We start from the raw sequence: 24,384 nt of genomic DNA, 5'->3' as shown, positions 1-24,384 counted from the left end.
CTCCTGGAAGCCTTTGCTGCAGTAGTGCGCCTGCGCAGCTAGTTCCCCCCAACTCGCCCGCCTTCCCTTGTACAGCTAGCAGGGGGCGCTGTGAGGTAATGGTCTAGTCTTCTCCCTAGGGCTCTGGAACTAAGCGTAAAAGGGCAAGAGGCACCGGGCTGAGGGACGTTCTATCCCCGACTGCCCTGGTCTCTATCACCCTTTGTCCGCCGGCCTCCCCTGGGCACTGGGCCCGCGGGCCTGGTTGCTAGGCGGAAGCGGAGTGCGGCGGCGGCCGCTGCGGCTGCCGGGGTGTTTGAAAGGCGGCTAAGCAGGCGGCAAAAGGTCCTCAGGCGGCGGGCTCGCCTGTAGTTGCAGAGTGGCCTGGCCGGGTGGCGGAGCGGCCTGTTTTGCCTTGAATCCGGGCAGGGTTAGGAGCTGCGCTGGCGGCCAGGGCTCGGGGAGCCGGGAGCGCTGCAGGCTGCAGCGGGACCCGGCCGCAGAGCTGGGTCCGGGCATCGGGGGCCGGGAGCGGGCAGTGGGAGCCGTGCCCGCAACCCCGCCGGGGGTCGCAGGCCACCCGGAACTCACCTGGGCCCGCCTTCCCTCCAGCAGATCCCGCCTGCAGGCCGCGGACCACGACCATGGTCTCCAAGTCCGACCAACTGCTCATCGTCGTGTCCATCATAGAAGGTAAGCGGCCCAGGACTTATTTATGATTTGCGCACCTTCTCCTTCCTGAATTTTAACAGTGATGTGGGAGCGAGGCTTTGTAAGCCCTAAGAACCTTGTCATCTTTGCTTGTGTCCCCAAAGACTTGTTCAAAGCTGTACAGGGTGAGGTCTGTTAGGCAATTGATTTAAAAATCTCTCAAGGGAGTAGGAGCGCTATTAAGGATAGGTGATATTTAGCGTGTCTAGCAGTAGTCCCAGAGATTGTAGGAAAAACGATCTGTAGAAGCAGCAGCATGTCGATGACTTTTATATATGAGCTGAAAGTGTGCCTGCAAAGCACGTTCTGCTCAGCGACCCCCGGTAACAGCATTTGCAGGAATACCTGTTCCCCGCAGTTTCAGAGGATTGTGGAGACCGTTGCCTTTGCAGCTCTTGATGGAAGACTTCAAGGTTGTCAAGAGACTCTAGTACTAGTATACGTGTCCTGGAATTTGGTTTATTGACATGTCTTTGCAGGAGACTCATTGAGTGTCAGGCACCGTGTTGGGAATGTAAGACTAAAACAATCCTGGTTCTAGAAGCTAAGGATGTAGGATGGAGAATGTGCCAACAAATAATTCATCGGGGTGAGGAAGCGGGAATGACCACCTTTAGAGAAGCTGGGGAAGGTTCCCCGGAGGAGGTCACATTTATTTGGGTCCTAAAGGGTGGTTAGGCATTTGTCAGGCTAAATAAGGAAGGAGGGGGCATTGTGGCCAAACGGAAATGGGCAAAGAGAAACACAAAAAGCACTTAAGGTGTGGAAAAGCAAGGCATGATCTGTGGTAGCCGAAGTTCAGTGTGGTTGGAGAGCTGGTTGCAGGAAAGCGGAGGGCATAGCAGCTGATAGGTAAATTGAGGACAGCTTATAAAGAACATGCAAGAAGAAGTCACATTGAGTGGGCCAGAGGCATGGCTGCCCCCCGTGTCCCGTTCCACCCCCATGGGAGGTATTTTGTGGAGGCCTGGCACTTTTTGCAGGGTGAGAAGGAAGTAAACATTGTAAACCTAATTTTTGAGTTGTGGAACAGTAGCATGACAAGAAGCCGCAAGCAGTTGGGACAGTTTCAACTGTTAGGTTACTAACTATTTAAAAGATGTAGGAGAAAAATCTCATCGTTTTGTTAACAAAAGCTTTTGGACTTAAACTGGGTCCCATGCTATGAGGCCATGGAAATAGGAGGTACTCTCTTTCCCTTCATGGATGTAGGCTTTTGTCTACTTGGGGATATCAGATTAATGTGCAGGACACAATAGGATGGGATGTAGTATATGAAAAGTACGTGATACAGACTATAAACGTAAGTTTTGGGAGTGGTTGGGGATGATGGCTGAAGTGCTTTGAATGGAAGCTTTGGATAGAAGGTAGAAAAAAATCATTCCAGGCGATTGGACGACCTGGGACAATTTGGGCAAGAGCAGTGAAGAGGTCAGCAAGACCAGCAGGGTAGAGGAAGGTGAATATTTAGGAATATTGTGGTACAAAAGAAGTTTGTATAACAATAGAGTGACCAGGCCTTAGAGAATTTTGAAAGACAAATAGGTTAATGTGCTAAATACTAGGGAGGTGGCATATATTCCTAAGTAGGGTAAAGTTGTTTGCAAGTTTAGTAGCAGCAGGCTGAAGGGGTGAGAGCCTGGCATCAGTGATGTCAGGTGTTGTCACAAAGGTATCTAAAACTGGCATTTGTCCTCCCTCCAACCGGTTCCTCCTCTTGTGTTTATTTCTATTCATCATAACCAAGTTGTCACCTCAAGCCAAGAACCTGGGAGTTGTCTTCTTCCTCTCCATCCCCAACTTCCATGTTACCACCAAGTGTTGATTTTATTTTAAAAATAATAGCAGGTGCTTCATATAAACTTAAAAAAAATGAGCTTCCGTTGTGAATGCCCTGCTTTGGGGCCCTCGTTACCTATCCAGGTAGTACACTGTAATAACCTTTTCAGTATATCTCCTAAGTGTTTTCTTCCTTTCTAGAAACTACACTGTCCATGTTACTATCTGGGGATACGCTTTTTGAAATGCAAATCTAATTTTCTTAAACTCCTTTGGTGTCCTAAACGATAGTGTCTGTACTCCTTAGAAGAGCATGTCCTTTATGGTAGACCTCTTGCATGTCTCCGCCTCATCTCCCTTCTGCCGCCTCGTCATGTGTCCCCAATCCTTCAACTGTACAGTATTGAGCTGCCTGCAATTTCTTGACTACACTTCTGGAAGTGCCCTTTATTCAAAAGAAACTGATTGGGTTTCTACCACAAGCAGAATGTGGACCATGTACTGAATTTTAAGGATGAAAAAAGGGGTTCTGTTCCCAAGGTATTCCTTGTCTTTGGGACGAGACAGGTACCTATTTATTGCACTACATACATAGCCCCTGTTCTCAGGCTTATTGGAAGTTATAGTTATGATAGTCTGAAAATATAGGGGTTCTTTTTTTGACATATGTGAAATTCATTTGAGGAACCTAGTGATCTTTTAGAGCTGCTGAAAATGAGGTCTAGAGAAAAACGTCTGTGACTGCTAATTGGGAGAGCCAGGCCAAAGATAGCAAGATTCCTACCAGGGACTTTCAAAGAGAGCGTCAGGCAAAACTCACAGGTTTGCAATCCAAGTCTTTCTCATCAGCTTAACTCTTAACTGAGCTTGTGCCACAGTGCATAGCAGCAGAGATGAATTTACGTAATAGCGATTAAAACTCCCCTTACCAAGACCCGCCTCACCAGACCTATAAACAGGTTGACTGTTAAGATTTTTACTGCTTCTTCCTTAGTTCTTTATTTTTTTTTTCAGATTTAATGTGTTTTATTGATTAAAATATTACATTTGTGCCAGTTTCCCTTCCTTCTGCTCCCCTCCACCCGGTGGCCCCCCTCCCTCCAGTTGTCCCCCCCTTTTAGATTATGTCCATTAGTTGTGCATACAGTTCCTCCCAACCTCTCTCCGTCTATTCCATTCCCTCCTACCATGATCCCCAATTCCTATATCATCTCCCTCCCTCTCCCCACTCCCCCTCCCTGTTGACCTCCCCCCAATATGCTTCCCGTACCCACAGTTCCTTTTCCACTCTCGTTGCCTGTTTAGTTTGCCTTTGTTTCATCTCCCTAGCTTCTGTTTTTTAAACCAGTCCCTTTAACATCTCATATAACAGTGGTTTGGATCTAATGAACTCTTTCAGTTTTATTTTGTCCTGGAAACACTTTCTCTGTCCTTCTATTCTGAATGACAATTTCGCTGGATAGAGTATTCGTGGTTGTAGGTTTTGGATTTTCATTACTTTGAATATTTCTTGCCAGTCCCTTCTTGCTTGTAGGGTCTCCCTTGAGAAGTCAGCTGATAGTCTAATTGGGACCCCTTTGTACATAATTCTTTTCTTCTCTCTTGCTGCTTTTAAGATTCTCTCTTTATCTTTAATTTTTGACATTTTGATTATAATGTGTCTTGGAGTGGTTCTCCCTGGGTCCAGTCTCTTGGGAACTCTCCTTGCTTCCTGGACCTGCAAGTCTATTCCCTTCCCCAAGTCTGGGAAGTTCTCCTTTATTATATTTTCACTCAATTTTTCAAGTTCTAGTTCATCTTCCTCACTCTCTGGCAATCCAATGATTCTTATGTTGGGCCTTTTATAGCTGTCCCAGAGGTTTCTGATCCTCTCATTGTTGCTTCCCATTTCCTCTTGCTGCATTGGTTGACTGCTTGTTCCTTCTCCATATTCCAGTTTGTTGAAATGAACTCTGGATTTTTTTTCCTCACCATCTGTCTCGTATGTGGTTTTGTTCCTTTCGTTATGAATGTTTTTCGCTTCTTTCTTATCTTTTTCCTGCTCTTTTGTGAATTCTGTAAGCCACCTGATAACAATGGCCCAGAACTGAGCCTCTGACAGGTTTCTTATCTGTTCATCTGTCAGGTTCTCTATCTGTTGCCTGGTGAGTTGTGTCACCGGGATTTCTATAGTTGTCTGCCACATTTTGACAGATGCGTTTTGTTTTCTTGGGCCGGCTGTCGGGGGCGGTGCCTGCGTACGCGTCACAAATCAGCGACCGGCGCCTGTCCGCGACCTATTTCGCAGCCCTGTGGTGCTTTCTTTGGGGGCGGGGGTCCAAGATGGATTCACACAGTTATTCAGCTAGGAGACCGGGATCCGTCCTTCCGCCCCCCTGGGCCTCACTGTTCAAGGTGATGCGGTGGCTGCTTTCCCCAGTGCTGGGGTCGCGCACTGCCAGGGGCTTGACTGCCGCTGGGATTTTTCGCCGCCGCTGTCTCAGGTGCGACCGCAAACAGCACTGCCCTCTTTAACTCTTACCTGCCCAAATGGCACCGCTGGTTTATAACTTCATATGTTGGGCTTCCGTGTAGTTTTATTTTCTGGAATTTCTAGTTATCCTTTGTTTTGAAGTAGTTGTATTCCTCTCTAGTTGTAGAGGGAGACCTAGCGTGTCCGTCTAAGCCTCCATCTTGGCCGGAAGTCCCTTCCTTAGTTCTTTAGCTTCCAGTTTTCAGTGTTTTGTTTCTTTCCACTAGACCCTTAATTCCTTGAGGGCAAATATTCTGTTTTACTTTTTTTTGCATCCCATCATCTGACATAATATCTGTCTCTGAATTTGCCTTCAGTAAACAGTGAAGGAATGGGCAGATAAAATACTTTAATATGTCTTGCAAATGTACAACATTGCCCTTGATACTAGAATGAATGAATATATGTTTTTCTTTTTTCTTTGGCTAATTTGCAAAATCTTAACTGTGTTAATAGAAAAGTTAATATGCAGCTAAATTTGTTTTTGTGAATTTGATTATTTCCTAACTCTCCAGATGATTTTGTTTTGTATTACCTATTGGTATGGTACTATCTAAAAATTGGTGTAATCACATTTTTAACTCTTTATTTTAAATGTTAATGAGATCATTGCTTCTCAAGGTGTGAACTGAGGACAATAGCATTGACATCACTGGTGATCTTGTTAGAAATGCAGACTCTCAGGCCCACCCTAGACCTACTGAACCAGTGTCTACAGTTTTACAGGGTGATTTATATGCACATCGAAGTATGAGAAGCACTAATTTATAAATTATAGCTTTCAATTCGACTCATTTTTAAAAATCCTCACCAGAGGATATGTTTATTGATTTTAGAGAGAGAGGAAGTGGGAGAGAGAGACAGGAACATCAATGTGAGAGAAACACCAATCAGTTGCCTCCTGTACGTGCCCAGACCAGGGATTGACCCTGCAACCTTTTGGTGTCTAGGATGATGCTCCAGCTGAGCTATCGGCCAGGGCTGATTCCTGTTTTTTCTGAACACTAAATTTAAGTGTGTGTGTATGTGAACATGTGTCAGTGAGGTAGCTTATGGACTATATAATAAGTCAACCACTCCTAATGTATCAGTTTTTGAAATACATGCTAAATGATACTTGATTTTTGTATACTTCTGATTAACCTATATAGACTTTTTTTCCAGGTCGCCATTTCCCCAAACGTCCAAAGTATTTGCTTGTAGTAGAAGCAAAGTTTGATGGAGAACAGTTGGCTACTGATCCTGTGGACCATACTGACCAGCCAGAATTTGCTACTGAGTTAGCCTGGGAAATTGACAGGAAGGCACTCCATCAGCACAGGTGACTGTTGTTTTCAATTTGTTCTGTTCTTTTCCAGGCTGTTGTAAATAAATAAATTTATATATCTCATTAGATTATACTAATAAAAAACTACTCAACAAATATTAATATGCCAGGAAATTTTGAAAGTGCGTTGCAACATAATTCTTTTAAAAATTGGATTAACCCTATGAAGTAGGTATTATTTCTCCCATATTACAGAGGAGAAAACTGAGGCCAAAGAGGTGAAGTAACTTGTCCTAAGTTAGTCAGCTGGATAGTGGTAGAGCCCAGGTAGTCCAGCACAAGAGCCTGGGCTTTTAGCCACTAAATGACCTAGCTTTTGTGTGTGTGTGTTTTGTTTGTTTTGTTTTGTTTTTTGACTAATGTATGAGAGAATGGGTATCTAGAAATAATATAATGATAGCTACCTAATATTAAATATGCTTTGGAATTCATTGTAATTTCTATTCATTTATTTTATATTTTATCTGGCTTGTCAAGGATATATAGATATGTATATAGAATAATGATAAAAAGGATCTTTCAAATTAGTTTAATATTTGATTTTAGACATTTAAATACTTTATTAGTATATAAAGCATACTGTAAGTCATAGCCTCTTATTTATTCATGAACTCTGATGACCAGAAGCAGGCAAGAACACTGATACTTCTATTTTTAAAAGGAATGAGAAGATAGTTCCTTCTGGGAAACATATAATCACTTCATTACTTGCTCTTTCTTAGTACTAAACCAAATCAAAATGCAAAGTTAAAAAATGAAAGCGAGGAGAAATTGATTTTCTTCATTCACTATATCAGTTCATGGGATTATTTGTAAGAGTGTTAAATTTTTAGAGAGTATCAAAATTTGGTATTTCCTTCCAGTGACTTCTGGAATATCTGCCTAGACAGAGTTCTGATGTGAGATGTTCACGCCTGCATTGGTAGTTGTCTTTACAATTGTATTAGTGCCCACTCTGAATGTGTAGGCTAAAAAAACACATGAATAAGTTGAATGTGTAAATGATTATTTTATGCTATGTGCAGCTTTCATAGTCATTCCACTAGCTAAAAGTGGTGACAAAATTTAATCAAGTTACTGCAAGAGCCGGTATAGGGATTCCAGATGCAAAAGAACTCATGCTATACCAGTCACAGTCATTCTTATAGAACATTGTCATGTATTATATTAAATTGTTAATTTTAAGTTTATGATTTTATGATATCTAATTCCTTAGTTTATTTCAGTTTTTAGCTACAAAAAGAGTTCTAGGCATATATGTATATTTGTAGTTAATGTGTGTGACAGTATAAGAATAACAATTTAAAATCAATCTTAAGGAATAATGGTAATTTTTTACTGTAAAGAAGTTCTATAAATTCAGAAGCTTGAAAAACATTGACCTCGGTGACAGCCTCTTAGAAGAAAGACTAAGATTTTTGACATGTTTTGTATATAGTTGGTATATAGATAATTAGATAAAATTAATAGTTCTTTCCAGTTGAAGAGCTTTTCAGAAAATATGGAATCTTGATAGTAGTAGGTGGCTTTTTCAAGGACAATAGAAAGTCAGTTCAGTATTAAGCAAAAGCTATTTTACTTTTTATATAAATTGTTATGTTACAGGCTACAGCGTACTCCTATCAAACTCCAGTGTTTTGCCTTGGATCCTTTAACTTCAGCAAAGGAAACTATAGGTTACATTCTTCTAGACTTACGGACTGCTCAAGAGACAAAGCAGGTACTACCCTTTTGGTGTTTGTTACTGATTATGTTTGACAGTTGTTTATTTTTCAATATGTATCAATCAGACTGATGGAAAGGGTGTAGAATGTTAGCCCTGATGGATCATGGCCTTGAGCCAGGGTGGCAGTTCTTATGCTTTAGTTTGTGAACTTGATTTAGAAAATCCTGACCTAATCATTTCATTGACCTAGAACTTTTTTTCTCAAAGAAACTTTTCTCTGTGCTTAGACCTATGTTCAGGTTGCTGTTACCTTGAGCTTAACATCCGCAATTCTTGAGCTTTGCTTGCAAAGGTGGTGCTCTTCCCCTTGCTTCAGTGAATGGCAGCCTCTCTCCTTCGAGCTTCGCAAGCTAGAAATATAGATGTCTTCCTTGATGTCTTCCTTTTCCTGCCTCTATAGCCATCCTTTCCAGTTAGCTTTCCCCACCTCATCCATCTACTATTATTCTGCATTTTTCCTGCTGAACTGAAGCCACCATCGTTTCTTTCCTTAGCTGTCATACTATTTGGTTTCCCTTCTTCTTGCTCCTTGCCTTCCATATGCACTGGAGAAAGTGAACTTATGAAAATCCTCTTAACTCTGTAAACAGCAGCCACCCCCCTACCCCCCTGTCAAGAGAAGGAGGGAAGGGAGAGGGAGAGAGAGAGACAGAGAAAACGACCGAGAACCAGAACTCTGGGTCCTAATTTCTGTTAGGACTTTTTGTTATTGAAAATGTTCCTTATGTCTTTCTGAGTATCTTTTCATAACTTCTTTGTATATTATTGACTTTAGACGTGTTTACCTTTAGTTTTTCTTAATGTCTTTGTTTTGCCGCAGTTTTTAAAAGAAAGTAAAAATTATTACTTTTTTATTTTAAACTTCTCTATACTTGATTTGAATCATAAATTAGGATTTTGCGAAGAAAAATTCATCTGTTACTAATGTTTTTGCTACTGATAGCAATGGTATTTGCAAATAAGTCAGTCAGCCTGGCCCAAATTTGGAATCATTCCAAAAAAAACTAAAATTTTTAAATGCTTTAAAAGAGGACTTGTTTATCCCCAATCCTTGGGTACTCATCACCAATCTACTCTCAGGTCCTAAAAAAGGACCCAGGGTCATGCTTGTGCCCCTGCTGTTTCTCTTACCCAACTTCTCTGCTGCAACTTCCAAACGTCTGGGAGACACTTCTGCAGCCGCTTTGGTTACAAAGAAGCTAAGTCCTTTTAGGAGGAGGCTGTCTGAGAGGACAGCATGCCTCTAAATGTGGTTGGCATTTCTTTTCTCCTTGTCTCGTCCTTTAGGATAGTTTGCCAGCAGAAATATATGAAGTTGGCCAATAAAGTGTTTGAAGTTAAAAATAATTTGAGTTTCTGTAAATAAATATAAACGTAGAAAAATCCAGATTTGTTTTTGAGTTACATAACAAAAATATGGAGTTTACAAGTAGATAATATTTTTTTCAGGCTTGTACTTAAAATTAGAAAATATTTGTATACAACATGTAAGAACAAACAAATTTTGCCTTAAGAAGTACAACATAAAAGTACCACAACAAATTATGAATTTTTACCTTAAAAAAATAACTTGGCTGTGAATTTTTAAAAATCTGTGGCCTAGTTAATCCTATTTTACTTATCAAACAGAATTTATAACCAAAAGAGTTGTTTTGAATTTTGATCAATAGAAGCACTAAACAATGCCTTTACAGAACAATGGCCAGAGTAAGGATGCTGTTTCTAGGTATTGAAATGGTGCCCCTGCTGACCAGTGGTCCCTGCAGTAACGATACATGTGGTCCTGGGCAAGGAGGTTTTGAAGGCTGGTTTTGGTACTAGAATTTCTGATGTTACTCTGTGGGGAATATCCAGGTGATTTAGGATACTTCCTTCTGTGAGAAAGACTTTATAGTTCAATATCAGTCCAACACACAGTTCAAAACACAGAACTCAACCATTAGACCTTTACTTTAGTATTTCCTTACTGTTTTTATTAACATTAAGCTTCTCTTTCCCTTATTTGATATAAATAGAACAATGCAGAAATGTGCCAGGCAGAAAAGGTAAAACAGAAAAAGTGAAAAATTAGGGGTTAGGGAAAATGGGGAATTGGTGGTCTTTTTTGTTGTTGTTGAAGGGATGAAAGGAGATTAGGGACAGAAGAGTAAAGATAGAAAGAAATATATCGTGTTTTCTTTAATATATTATCTGTTGAAACATAGGAATAGACTCAAGAAAGACACTCTAAACCTCTACTTCAAGAGGAAATTGAGTAATCTTCCTAAGCAGGATTACTTTCTTTTGAGGAACATGTGGAAAAAATCTTTAAAAGAGGAGGATGTACTGAGAAATTAAAAGAAATGTACTTAGAACTTTATAGAACATCTCCCACTACTATTTATTCCCTAGTGACTATGAATGTGTTTCGTTTTTATTCTCCAGGCACCAAAATGGTACCAGTTGCTGAGTAATAAATACACCAAGTTCAAGTCTGAGATACAGATAAGCATTGCTTTGGAAACAGATACAAAGGCACCAGTGGACAGTTTTAAAGCAAAGGAAGCTCCTCCTCGAGATGGAAAAGGTTTGTGCATCATCTCCAAGGACATTCTTCAAGAAGTTGCACCTGTGGATAAGAACCTTAGGGGAAGGGTGGTGGGTATTACAGGAAGATATATGCAGGAGTGTAAACTGGTTTTACTCCAGTGTATCACACAAGTGTTGTGCCATTGCTATACATGCAGCACTTGTTGCTCTTAGCTCTTGTTTACAAAGCGTAGCGGTTAGGAAATATTTTCTTTTCTTTATTTGATACATAACAGAACAAGGTAGAATTTTATATTGTTTTTAAGAATTGCTACTTGGGAAATTTTCTTTCTAGGATGAGTACAGGAAAGCCAAAAAATTGTTATGCTCTTTTCTATTAACTGTAGTTTAACAAAAACTTCATTTTTCTTTCATTTTCCTTAATATATTTTATCTTTTAGATCAGTTTTTGGTTCACAGAAAAATTGGAAAGTAAAGAGTGTTCCCATGTAATCCCGTACTCACAAACACACATCCCGCATTATGAACGTTCCTTACCAGAGTAGTACATTTGTTATAATCGATGAACCTGCATTGACACATCATTATCACCCAAGGTTTATGGTTTATATGAGGATTCATTCTTTGTGTTGTACATTCTATAGCTTTTGACAAATGTGCAGTGACATATCCATGACTGTAGTATCCTACAATATATTTTCACTGCCCTAAAAATCCTCTGTGCTCTGTTTCTTCATCTCTCCCTTCCTTTAACCCTTGGCAACCACTGGTTCTTGATTGTCTCTGTAGATTTTCCTTTTCTGGAATGTCACGTTGTTATTTATACTATACCCATTTAAACACTTATGAAACATACTGGAAAGATTATTGCAGTACATTAGGTGGATCATTTAAAACCCCAATTTAAGGTTTTTCTGTATCTTTTCATGCCTTGATAGCTCACTTCTTTTTAGTGCTGAATAATATTACATTGTCTGGATGTATCACAGTTTATTTATCCACCCACCACTGAAGAACATCTTGGTTGCTTTTAAGTTTTAGCAATTAGGAATAAAGGTGTTATAAATATCCCTGTGGAGGTTTTTCTGTGGACATAAGTTTTCATTTCATTTGGGTAAATACTAAAGAGTGTAATTACTGGATTATATGGTTAGAGTATGTTTAGTTTTATGAGAAATTTCCAAACTATTTTCCATAGTATATACAGTAGTTTGCATTCCCACTAGCAGTGAATGAGTTTCTATTGCTATACATCCATGTCAGCATTTGGTATGGTCAGTGTTTTGGATACTGGCTATTGTAATAGGTGAGTAGTGGTATCTTGTTTTAATTCATAATTCTGTAACGATATATGTTAATATCTTTTCATATGATTACTTGCTCTCTGTATATCTTTTCTGCTAGAGTGTCTGTTCAGGTCTTTGGCCCATTTTTAAACCTGTTTTTTGTTTTGTTATTACTGTATTTTAAGAGTTTTTTAAAGTATATTTTGGATAACAGTCCTTTGTCATACGTATATTTTGAAAATATTTTTTTCCCAGTCTGTGAGTTGTCTTCTCATTCTCTTGATATTGTCTTTAGTAGAGCAGAACTTCTTAAAATTTTAATGAAGTCCAGCTCATCAGTTCTTTTATGGCTCATGCCTTTGATATTGTATCTAAAAAGCCGTCTCCGTGTCCACAGTCATCTGGGTTCCTTCTATGTTCTCTTCTGGGAGTCTTACAGGTTTTGGTTTTACACTCAGGTCTGTGATCCATTTTAAGTTAATTTTTGTGAAAGCAGTGAGGTCTGGATCTAGATTTTTTTTTCTTTAAACATGGATGTCCATTTATTTTAGCACCATTTGTTGTAAACACTATCTTTGCTCCCTTGTATTGCCTTTGCTCCTTTGTCAAAGATCATTGGACTACTATAGTTTTGATCACTGCAGTTTTATAGTACATCTTGAATTTGACTGTGTGTCCATGTAGTAAGTAGCCCTCCAACCTTGTTGTTCTCCTTCAGTAGTAAGTTTGCTATTCTGGGTCTTTTGCTTCTCATATTAAATTAGGATCAGTTTATCAATGTCCACAAATAACTTGCCGGGGTTTTTATTTGACTCTATAGATCAAGCTGGGAAGAACTGACATCTTGGCAGTATTGAGTTTTCCTATTTATGAACCTGGAATCTCTTTCCATTTATTTAGTTCTTTTTTTTATTTTGTCCCTCAGAGTTTTGCAGTTTCCCTCATGTAAGTCTTGTACATATTTTGTTAGATTTATTCCTAAGTATTTGTTTTGGGTGCTGATGTTAAGTGGTATTTTTTTTCTTAATTTCATATTCCACTGGTCATTACTGGTATATAGGAAAGCAGTTGGCCTTTATATATTAACCTTGCATCCTGTAGCCTTACTATAATCACTTATTTTTGGTTCCAGGAGTTTTTTTGTTGAGTCTTTCCATAGATGGATAGTCTACGTAGTCATATCATCTGCAGACAAAAGACAGTTTTATGTCTTCCTTTCCAATCTGCCCGCCTTTTATTTCATTTGCATGTGTTAATGCATAAGCGAGGACTTCCCGTATGATATTGAAAAGCAGTGGATGGAGGAAATGAGGAAAAAGGACTCACGGACGTGGACAACAGTGTGGTGATTGCTGGAGGGAGGGGGCTATAAGGGGACTAAATGGTAATGGGGAAAAAATAAAATAAAGATTAAATTTTAGAAGAAAAAGAAAAGCAGTAGTGAAAGGGGACTTCCTTTTCTTTTTTGATCTTAGTGGAAAAGCTTCTCACCATTAAGTGTGAGGTTAGCTGTAGATTTTTTTGTAGATGGTTTGTGAAGTTAAGGAAGTCTCCCAGTTTGCTGGGAGTGTTTTATCATGAATGAACGTTGAATTTTGTCACATGCTTTTTCTGCATCTGTTGGTATGAGCATGTGGTTTTTTTTCTTTAGCCTGTTGATGTAATGGATAGTTTTTTGAAATCCCATGTGATGGTGGTATATATTTCTTTTTTACACATTGTGTTATATTCGATTGGCTAATGTTTTGTTGAGGATTTTTGCATCTGTGTTTATGAGAGTATTAATCTTTTTTATTTTTTTGTAATTCTTTGTCGGGTTTTGATATTAGAATAATGCTGGCCTTATAGAACAAGTTTGCAAGTATTCCCTCTGCTTCTATTTTCTGAAAAAAATTCTAGGCAGTTGGTGTACAGTTGACCCTTGAACAACGTGGGGCACTGAACCCCGGCCATTGAAAATCCGTGTTTAACTTAAGTTGGTCCTCAGGATACTCAGATTTCAACTGCGGATCCAAAGTACAGTTGATCCTTGAAAAACACTGGTTTAAATCCACATTACATATAGGTGGCCCTATGCAGTTCACACCTTGTTATTCAAGGGTCAACTGTAATTTCTTCCTTGAATGTTTGGTATACTTCACCAGTGAAACCATCTGGGTCTGGTGCTTTCTGGTTTGTAAAATTACTGATTCAATTTAATTAAATGACTCAGGCTTGTTCAGATCATCGATTTCTTCTTGTGTGGATCTTGGCAAATTGTATCTTCCAAAGGAATTGGTCCATTTCATCTAGGTTATCAAATTTGTGGGCATAGAGTTATTCGTAGTATTTCATGGTTATCTGTTTAATGTCCCTGGGACCTATAGTGGTGTTCCCTCTTTCATTTCTGATATTAGTAATTTGTGTCTTCTTTCTTTTTCTCTTTAGCTGGCTAGAGGCTTCTTGATTTTATTAATCTTTTCAGTAAACCAGCTTTTGGTTTCTTTGATTTTTCTCTATTGATTTCCTTTTCAATTTCATTTATTTCTGCTGTAGTTTTTATTATTTCTCTTCTTCTGCTTACCCTGAATTTAACTTGCTCTTCTATTTTTCTAGGATGAAAGCTTGGATGATTATTATTGTTTTTTAGTCTTTTAGTATACTTTGTAACATTTTTGTTGAAAGGTAGAGATGATATACTGGGTAAAGGAAAATAGGCCTTTAGTAATATAGTGGTAAGGTATGGGGGAGGGGGAGCATCCTATAGCTGTAATTAAGTCTCTGTCTTTGGGTGCCCCTGTGCCCCTCAACCGTTTGTGTTTGTCTAATATTAGATTTAGGTTATACACCTTTGGCAGGACAGTCACAGAAGTGATGCTCTATTTTTCTCATTGCAGTCTTGTCAGGTGGTGCAAAATTTTGATTTGTTCCATTACTGATGATGATCACTTTGATTACTCAATTAAGGTGTTGTGTGTCTGTTCTAAACTGTAAACTTACTCTTTTTTCCTTTGTAATTGATAAATATTTTATGGGGCAGAATTATAAAATTATAAAAATATTTCTTCCTCACTAAACCTTCTGTTTATTTATATTATGTAAGTGCAGACTTACAGTTTTCTCACTTAGTGGGTTACAGTTTTTACCTATCATAGTTGTCCCAAATTTGGGCAGTGGGGGCTTCTGCAAGCTACTTCTGTTTCCTTTTGACTGTCTCCATAATTCTTTGAGTCTTTTTCTTGTTTTCTGGCACAAGAAGATGGTCCAGGCTCATCTTATACTTTTTCTATCTCGGCCCTGGATTCAGCCATTTCTCCAAGGAGCTCTGCTTCCTTTTTGTAAAGAATGCTATTTACAAGTCAAGATCTTGGTTCTAGGTATGCCAGTTGCTACTGGAATGTTGCTGTACTTGGACCCTTTCAGTAGAAAAAGTTAAGAGAATTGGTGCATGTATACACACACAGGGCGGGGCAAAGTCGTTTTACAGCTCTGAGTACGCAAACCAGTTTATTCTTGTCTTATTATTTATTAAGGTATTATTTTCCATACATACCCTGGCTGGTTTGGCTCAGTGGATTGAGCGTCGGCCTGCGAGCTAAGTGTCGCTGGTTCAATCTTCCAGTCAGGGCACATCAGAGAAGGAAAACTCTGATTCCAAAAAACCTCCGCTGCCTTGCGGCATACCTCTTCAGGGGAAAGGCTAAGGGAGTAAACCCCGACAGAAAATCCGGAGCCGGAGTCCCTAAGGCGGTTTGACGTTGTAGTCAACACCGGCAACTCCTGCGGCGCACCTGAGGCCAAGCTGTATTGACTCCGTCTTTCCCTTGGACCCTTCAGCTGCGAAGAGAGGTGGGGTGTGCTGCATGGGCAACAGCAGACCCTCCATATCACCCTGCCCAGGCTCTGTAGCTTCAGCTTCACTGGAGAGTACACTCCAGCGTCATAGCAAGATGTCGATTCAACACGGGAGGAGACAGATACCGTGTCACTCCCGAGTTGGACTGCACAACCATTCTCGGCGGTGCATATAGACTCTTAAGAAGCTACACCATCGTCTCTCGAGACGGACGGCTGCCGACGATTTTCCATACAAAGAACTGTAAACCTCCTTTTGCCCCATCCTATATATCCACACATAGCTATATATACATACATACCGTTGTATCTCTTTTATTTTTCTTTATTATCTCTACATTTATTGAACAGCATGCATTAACATAGACACCTTCAATCCATTCAGTCCTGTACCACAAGATTTATCCTAGTGTTCTCCCCTCCCATACCTGTACCTCCCCTTCCTGACAGTGAGAGACCAGTCGCAATTATTTTGACTTCTAAGCTCTGCTGACCTTAGTATTTAATGGCTACCTTTATTCAAGTGCTTAATTGTCAGACACTGTCCTAAGTACTTTCATTGTTTAATTTTATCTTAACACTAAAAGCTTTGGAGAAAAAAGGGAGTGTAAAGGAGATCATAGTTTTTCTGTACAACCAGTGAATGGAAGAACTGGGATTGGAACCTTGGTCTGTGTGATTCTGGTGTCTGTGCTCTTAATCATTATGCAATTTATAGTCATTGCTTTAATAAATTTATTTCTTCAGGGTTAACTCCTGAAAGAATCAGGAATGATTGCTTGTTCACGGGGTATACATGTATAAAACTTTGATAAACTCTGCGATATTACCCTTCAAAAGGTTATCTACTAGTCTAGACCTACCAACATAGAGAGTGCTCACTTTACTGCACTCTCCCTAACACTGAATATTGTCTGTTATTTCAGTTGTGTGTAGTTTTGCTTTCTCCCTTCATCAGTTGGGAAAACCTTGTCCCTCTTTCTTCTCTTCATACTGAAGTCTATTTGCTTATATCAGTTCTTGTCTCAAAATTGTTTCATGATGCTCTCTTATTCTTAGAAAACTATCCAGTTGTTGTAACATGGTATTGAAGAAGACAATGATACACCTCTGCTTATCCCTCCAGGCCGACTTTCTCTGTCAGTCCTCCCTCTATGATCCAGCACGTCAGTCTGTAACCGCACGTTTTCTCTTCTTCTGAGTCTTTGTACATAGTGTTCCTTCTGCCTAGAACACTTTTTCACTCCCTCATTCACCTTTTTCTTTTTAGCCAAATTTTGCTTACTTTTCACTTCCCAGTTTATATTCACTTCCTTTAGAAAACCTGGGATGCCTTTTCTCTGTGGTTTATTAAATTGAAGTCTTAAAAATGTTACCTTATTTCAAAGTATGACTTCATGTGCAGATAGGAAATGGTGGTTTTATATAAAAATCAATGAAGACCTCACTGAGATATTAAATGTGTCCATGAAAACTCCCAAGCAAATAAAAATGTTTGACCAGCTTTTAAAATCTTTTAATGGCAAACTACAATGTGGCTTACTTATTTTTCTTCATCAAGTACCTGCCAGCCTCTCTGGACTTGGCCCCAAGGACATTGTGGCAGTGCTGAATGAGGAAGGAGGCTACCATCAGATCGGGCCGGCAGAGTGCTGTGCTGACTTCTTCATTATGTCAGTGACCATAGCATTTGCCACCCAGTTGGAGCAGGTGAGACTTTCCCTCAGGTTAGTGATTCAGAAAGAACTTGAAAATTGAACTTTATTTTCTAAATCTGCCTTTCAGTTTCTAAAAAGATTTGCAAGTTGACTTTAGTTTTTAAAAATAAATTAGAAAACTACTTTCTTTCATGTCGGAAAGGATTTTGGCTTTAAGAAAAGAATAAATTGTGATGATCTTGACAGTAAGAGAATAAACTCAGTCTCAGGATTTAGAAGGAAGACTATCAATAAGCATTGTTTCCCACTGTGTGGCAGTGTAAGGACTGGTATGAAAGGATTTTTTCAAAGTACTGAATACCTTACATTTTGCAGAAATGTGCATGTGCAGTGTTGGGAGCACTTGGTCTCAGTCATAGCTTAACAGCTGTTGGGTCTGGTATTTACAAGCTGGTCAATTCGCCTGTTACTGTTTCTTTCATGTAGCACAGTAAGCAACATGAATATCAGTATATGTCCCTCAGTCCCATGGAGGTGACACAGAGCATCACAGTGAGTTTGCATCACAGCTGAGTAACATAGAACTTGGGCAATACACCACTTTTATTATAAGCATCCCTGGTCTTTTCCGGAAGACATGTTACCTTAGCCCAAAGCTACCTGCTGCATAACAACCCTAGGAAATGGCCTGGGTGAGAGTGGTCAGGGCCTCGCAGTCCTGGCACAGTCAGCGAAGCTGTGCAGGGATGCTTGGGGCCCAGATCAAATGACCTCCCCAAAATGGCTCAACACAAAATTAGCTGTTACTCCATCCATTGTCCGTCTAGGGATCCAGTCCATTTTTTTTCTTTTTTAATTATGTTCTATAGCAGCTAAAATAAATTAATATTTTCAAAAACAGAAACTATGGCTTATGACTAAAATTTTTATGAAATTATTTACTTTCTGGGAGGTACAAAATTCCACGTAGTCCAGATTCATGAGTGAAAGGAATAAGTGACCATATATTTATCTGACTTGTAAGGTTTATCAGGTAAAGATTTTTCTCAGGAAATATGTTTAACTTTGTCACACAGTTTATTCCCACTGCATAAAGCACTTTTATTATAAGTACTGTTCTTTGAACTTGACCCTTTCTCATAATTTCATGCTGTCATTTCCTCTTTGACATTATATATGTGCTTTTGTCTTTCCCCAAAAATAATTTCTTTCCCAAAAATAATTTTCTTATTTTTCTTCTCTGCTTGTGGATTGTCCCAGCATAATATGCCACTGTGATTGGGGGGAAGCCATGTCCACTATCGTTTCATTAACCACATCAGAACATCCAATAGACAACAAGTCTACTGTATTTTTACTGTGTTACAAGATGTATGCAAAGCATTTTAAATTGCTGCTTTATTTTTACTATTTTAGGGAGGCATAACTGTTAATATTTACCATCATTTACTTCGTGTTATGTTCTGTGAAGCAGGCCTTGTGTCGACTACTTTGCATATGCTGCATTTGATCTTACCACCCCTTTAGGGAATTATTTTCATTTTAAAAATGAGAAAACCTAGCCTTAGGAAGGTTTTATTCCCAGTAAATGGCCTACATATTTCTGACCAAATGATTACTTTTCACATTTTTTTATTCCCATATTTTGCTCTTTTGTCTCTTACGGGGTTTGTAGTGAGATGGAGTTGCATTGGAATCTCATTCTCACTACTTAGAGTTTCTTTAGCTTAGGCAACTTTCTTTACCTGGCTGAGGCGTGAATTTTCTCAGTTATATAGTGGTGATACTACCAGTTTGCAAATGTGTATGAGGGAGATAATATAATAATAACTAAAGTGACTCGTATATAGTTTGTATCTGTGAGGCTACATCTGTGTGTAAAAGCTTGTTGGAGGTAACTGACCTATTGAATCCACACTATAGCTAATATAGTTTTTTGATAATACAAGGTGACTTATTGGGACAAATCACTTTTTTTTTTTCCTAGCAGATTTATGTCTGGCAAGCTATTTGCTATCTCTATTAAAAATTAACCCAAGCCCTAACTGGTGTGGCTCAGTGGGTTGGGCGTAGTCCCCAAACCCGAAAGGCCACCAATTCTATTCATAGTCAGGGCACATGCCAGGGTTGAAGACCAGGTCCCCAGTTGGGGGCGTGTGAAAGGCAACTGATCAGTGTTTCTCCCCGCCTCTTTCTCCGTCTCTTCCCCTCTCTGAAAATAAATAAATAAAGTCTTTTTAAAAAATTAAGCCAAATAGGTTCCTCAGAACGTTAAACAAAATCACCACATGATCCAGCAATTTTACTCCTAGGTATATATCAAAAGAATTAAAAGCAGTCAAATAAAAACTTGTACATAAATGTTCATAACAGCACTATTCACAATATCCAAAAGATAGAAACAACCTAGATGTTTATCAGTGGATGAATGGATAAATAAAATGTATATACATACAGTAGAATATTATTCAACTATAAAAGGAATCAAGTACTGATAGATGTTACAGCATGGATGATTGTTGAAAATATGCTGAGTGAAATAAAGAAGCTAGACTTAAAAGACCATATATCGTATAATTCCATTTATAGAAAATATCTAGAACTGGCAACTCATGGAGGAAAAAAATGAGATTTGTGGTTTCCAGGGGCTGGAGAAAGTGGGGAATGGGGAATGACTGCTTAACAGCTATGGTGTTTCTGCTTGGGGTGATGAAAAACTCCTGGAACTAGATGGTGGTGAAGGTTGCGCAACATTTTAAACAACTTAATGTTAGTGAATTGTACACTTTTTAATAGTTAAAATGGTTAATGTTCTGTTATGTGTATTTTACAATAATTTTTAAAAACACAAAAAAATGAACTCTAATTGTTTATTCATCCCTGAGTACTGCTTAGTATTTACTTTTTACATTCTTTACAGACAAGATTTAAAAAATTAGCCATTTTGTTTTTTCTTCTCAAGCTAGACAAAGAGTATGTGAAAAATAATTACTAATAAATAAGCATACCCTTTCAGATGCAAATCATCAGTGACTTAGAACATGATACTATAGAGTTATAGAATAATGGAGGAATGAGTTCAGAGTAGCAAGACTGGGTGATAATAATCTTGCTTCCTTCTTTCCTTAAATATTAAAAGGTAAAGGGTAAAAAAAAGGAGTGTCTCAATTCAGGTAAAAAAGGATTTTTAAAATAATCTCTTCTCTTAGTGGGAAGAACTTAGAATTAAATACAGTATGAAATATATAAGGGCCATCTTTATTTCTTAAAATTTTTGTTGCTTTCTGTTAATGGAAGAAAGTAAAAGAAAATGTCTCTACTAATTAAACTTTTCTGAAATCATCATTGTTAAGGGTATTATATTTTTTTCCTCAAACATTTTCCCATTCACGTAGCAGCGAACTATGCACAAGGCAATGTTATAGAATTAAATAATATATTACCTCTTTTAATCCTTCCAACCACCCTAAAAGTAATGGAGGCACAGAATGATTAAGTAATTTGTCTGTGATTTCACAGCAAGCCATTGATGGGGTGGGGTTGGTGGTTTACTCCAGTATTTGTGTTAACACTGTAGGTGTATAGGTGCTACCTCTCAAAATATAAAAATCTACATGCTTAAAATCTACACTTAAACAAATAGATTTAAAAGTATAGGATTAAAGTAATAACTATGTAATAATATACTTTATGTAAAATAACCTTATTGAGTATTTGCTGTGTGCCGTTTATTTATTTATGGGCAGTATTTTATTTTTTTGATGTGAGTGCTAGTCCCACAGATGTGTTTACTTTGTGCAAATGCATTGAGCTCTGGCCTTACAGTTTATGTACTTTCCTGTGTCTGAAATTTTTTAAACATTATTTTTATATTGCTTTAATTTTTATTTTAAAATTACAGTTGACACGAAATATTAGATTAGCTATAGGTGTACAACATAGTGTTTAGATACTTATGTTACTGCAAAATAGGTCTAGTACCTGTCTGACACCATACGTTGTTATATTGACCACATCCTGTGCTATACTTTTCACCCCCATTAATATTTTTATGACTGCCAATTTATCCTTCTTAATCCCTTCACCTTTTTCATCTGTCCCCTGGACACCCCTCCCATCTGGCAACCATCAATTTGTTCTATCTATGAATTTTGTTTCTGTTTTGCTTGTTTGTTTTTTAGATTCCACATATAAGTGAAATCATATGTTGTCTTTTTTGTTTGTTTCTTCTTAAATGTTTAGTTAATTCCATGTACCATGAAACTTCCAGAAAGACAGCCTGAGTTTTTCTTTTACTATTCTTTACTGGGAAACGATGTTACAAATGAACCCTTCAATGATTTGATCCACCCAAACTTTGAGCCAGAGAGAGCGTCTGTTCGAATACGAAGCAGTATAGATATCCTTCGTGTTTACCTGGCTCACCAGTCTAAACTACAGGTAAGTACTGCTGAGAATTGTTTTTTTATTGGAGATGACTTTTTAAAGCATTAGAGAGATACCTAAATCATCTTATTTCAGTAGTAGAGCTCATTATTCTGCCAGATCTTTTTAAGTTTTTAGGAATTATCCTGATTTGTAAAGTTAGCATGTAGTTACTTCAGAGTTGGAAGAGATATACCTCCTTCCTAGTAATTGTGAAGAGAGGTATGTCAGTTATCATTCCTTTGTAATAAAAAATTATATCTGGATCTTAAAGCTGTGAGCACAGGAAAGATTCTGTTACTGTTGGTGGAGATAGATAGTTAGCTGTGGGCACACAAATCCCACTTTAGAGTTCATAATTTATATTCCTCATCACTGTTAAAAGCAAAGAGAGCCCTGTGACCTATCAGGCTCAGTTGGTTGGGCGTCATCCCACAAAGCGAAGGGTCGCCGGTTAGATTCCCAGTCAGGAAGCATGTCTGCGTTACAGGTTCAGTCTCCAGGTTGGGGCATGTGTGAGAGGCAACCAACAGATTGATGTTTCTCTCTCATATCGATGTTTCCCTCAGTCTCTTTTTCCCTCCCTTCCCTTGTCACTAATAATTTTTTTTTAAAGCAAAGGGAGAACGTAACTTTCTAAAACCTGCCCTTGAATGAGTATTTTTTGTAAACTAAATTCAAAATGGTCTCTAAAGTGAACCTTACCTAGTGAAAATTACTGTTCCATTTTTATTACAATAAATTAGTCTGAAATGGTGTAGTCATCTCTAGGGTTAGTTATTTATTCATAGTGAAGTGATCAAGCTTGTGTTTGGGGTGGGAGATGAAAAGAGGCATTAGGGAATTTGAGTAGAACTAAATTTTAGAGGTGGTTCTGCTCAATCCAAGAAACAGAACGCTGAAGGCTATGTGAAATGATAAGATGCAGAGAAAAGCATATTTAATTTTATTCTATAGCTGATACATCAATTCTTACCTAAAGTACTGACTTGTTTGATTCTCAAGGACATTTAAGTAATAAAAATTCCTTTTCTCCAGCCCATTATAATCATCACACCTAATAACATTAAGACTAAATTACAGGTAATTGCTGATGTTAGAACTAAAAATATTTTGTGTTGTGATTGCTTATTGTTTATATGAATGCTAAGTTTGCCAAAGCTTCCATATAGTAAGGGAAAAAAATAGTTACATAGCAGGTACATACTTGGAATTTCCTTTTTGTTTTTATTGCAAACAGTGGGAATGTTGAGTTTTGATGAGCTCTCAGTGATTAACAGTACTTTTCATCCCAGCAGTATTCTCTGTTACCTTCTACTGTTAAGCACTTGTTTTATAAATAAAAAGCAAGAAAAGAGAAGGAAACACTCAAGTTATTTTATGGGTGAATGAAACACGATTATTTGAGGTACTTTAACTTCTAAATATAGCTAGGTCTACTAATTTTTTTAGAGCTGTGTTTAAGTTCATGTTGAACTGGAAATAGAAAAATATGTTGAGATACTTGTTTTCTATTTAAATTCATGTACATGATATAATTTGCATATGTAAAATAGCATAGTAAAATATTAAAGTAACCATAGCTCACCAAAGAGACGGGGAAAAAAGGGTGCACAATATATCTATACAGTACTGAAAGAAAAAAAATGAAAAAAGAAGTAATAGCTTTCTTAATGAGTTCTTGCTAAACTTTGTGTCTAATCAGCAGTTTTAACAATCACATGAGAATCTATTAGTCGCTGCAGGTCAGTAAGATAATTTTGTTAAGTTTTGTAACTTTTAAGTTTGTGTTTAGGAGAAAGAAGAAAATTTAAAACCCTGTCTGGATTTTTCCTTTCATATTAGATCCATCTCTGCTGTGGAGACCAGTCACTTGGAAGTACAGAAATACCCTTAACAGGATTACTGAAAAAGGGTAGTACAGAAATCAACCAGCAGCCAGTCACAGTTGAGGGTGCTTTTACCCTTGACCCTCCAAACCGAGCCAAACAAAAGCTTGCACCTATTCCTGTGGAGCTGGCCCCAACTGTGGGGGTATCTGTGGCTCTGCAGAGAGAAGGCATAGACGCACAGGCAAGTAGTGAACCGCTCCCCCACTGCAGCTTCTCCAGTTTTGCTCACGATTCTTCACAGAAATTGAACTTTGGAAGAGTTACCTAGCATAAGGAAGTGTTTATTATTTATTACTCCTTATCATAGCCTACCTTATATGATACCTCCTCTCTGAAAAGCTGTTTCTGAAAAGCGCTGTGGCTTCCACTGCTGTGGTTTATAAGTAACTGTCCAGAGCTTTCGGATACAGTCTTCTCATGTAGTGGAAACCATTCCCCTGCCCTCACCATGTCAGTGATATGGCAGAAAAGCGCCAGTGAAAGAGGTCATTTTTAGACCTAGTTTCTGGGAATCTGCATTAATGGTATTTTTTTGGGTTGACTCACCTGAATAAGATAAGCTTCTTGGTTCACTGGCTCTTTATAGTCCCCATACTGTTCAGGCAACAGAGATGGGCATTTATTTGAACATACATGGTTTATTATTGTATATATTGTATCCCCAAATCAGCCTCAGCATCCTGTTCTTTTAAAGAACTGATCTTTACATAGTTGATGATCACAGAT

The 24,384-nt window shown here is 38.4% G+C and overlaps 1 protein-coding gene across 1 annotated transcript in view; it reads left to right on the top strand.

The window, feature by feature from the left end:
- Nucleotides 1-259: 259 nt before the first annotated feature.
- Nucleotides 260-24,384, top strand: part of CEP120 (centrosomal protein 120) — a 65,741-nt gene continuing 41,616 nt past the window's right edge. Inside the window, exons 1-7 of the mRNA XM_090276620.1 lie at nt 260-672; nt 6,146-6,302; nt 7,914-8,028; nt 10,459-10,600; nt 17,245-17,393; nt 21,584-21,781; nt 23,612-23,839. Of these exons, the coding sequence (XP_090132746.1) occupies nt 624-672; nt 6,146-6,302; nt 7,914-8,028; nt 10,459-10,600; nt 17,245-17,393; nt 21,584-21,781; nt 23,612-23,839 (1,038 nt within the window). The 5' untranslated portion in view covers nt 260-623. The remainder of the gene's footprint in view (nt 673-6,145; nt 6,303-7,913; nt 8,029-10,458; nt 10,601-17,244; nt 17,394-21,583; nt 21,782-23,611; nt 23,840-24,384) is intronic.

This window comes from Furipterus horrens, unplaced genomic scaffold (genome assembly GCF_987537825.1).
Source record: "Furipterus horrens unplaced genomic scaffold, mFurHor1.1.pri manual_scaffold_5, whole genome shotgun sequence".
NCBI lineage: Eukaryota > Metazoa > Chordata > Mammalia > Chiroptera > Furipteridae > Furipterus > Furipterus horrens.
This window is presented reverse-complemented; position numbering and strand designations above follow the sequence as displayed.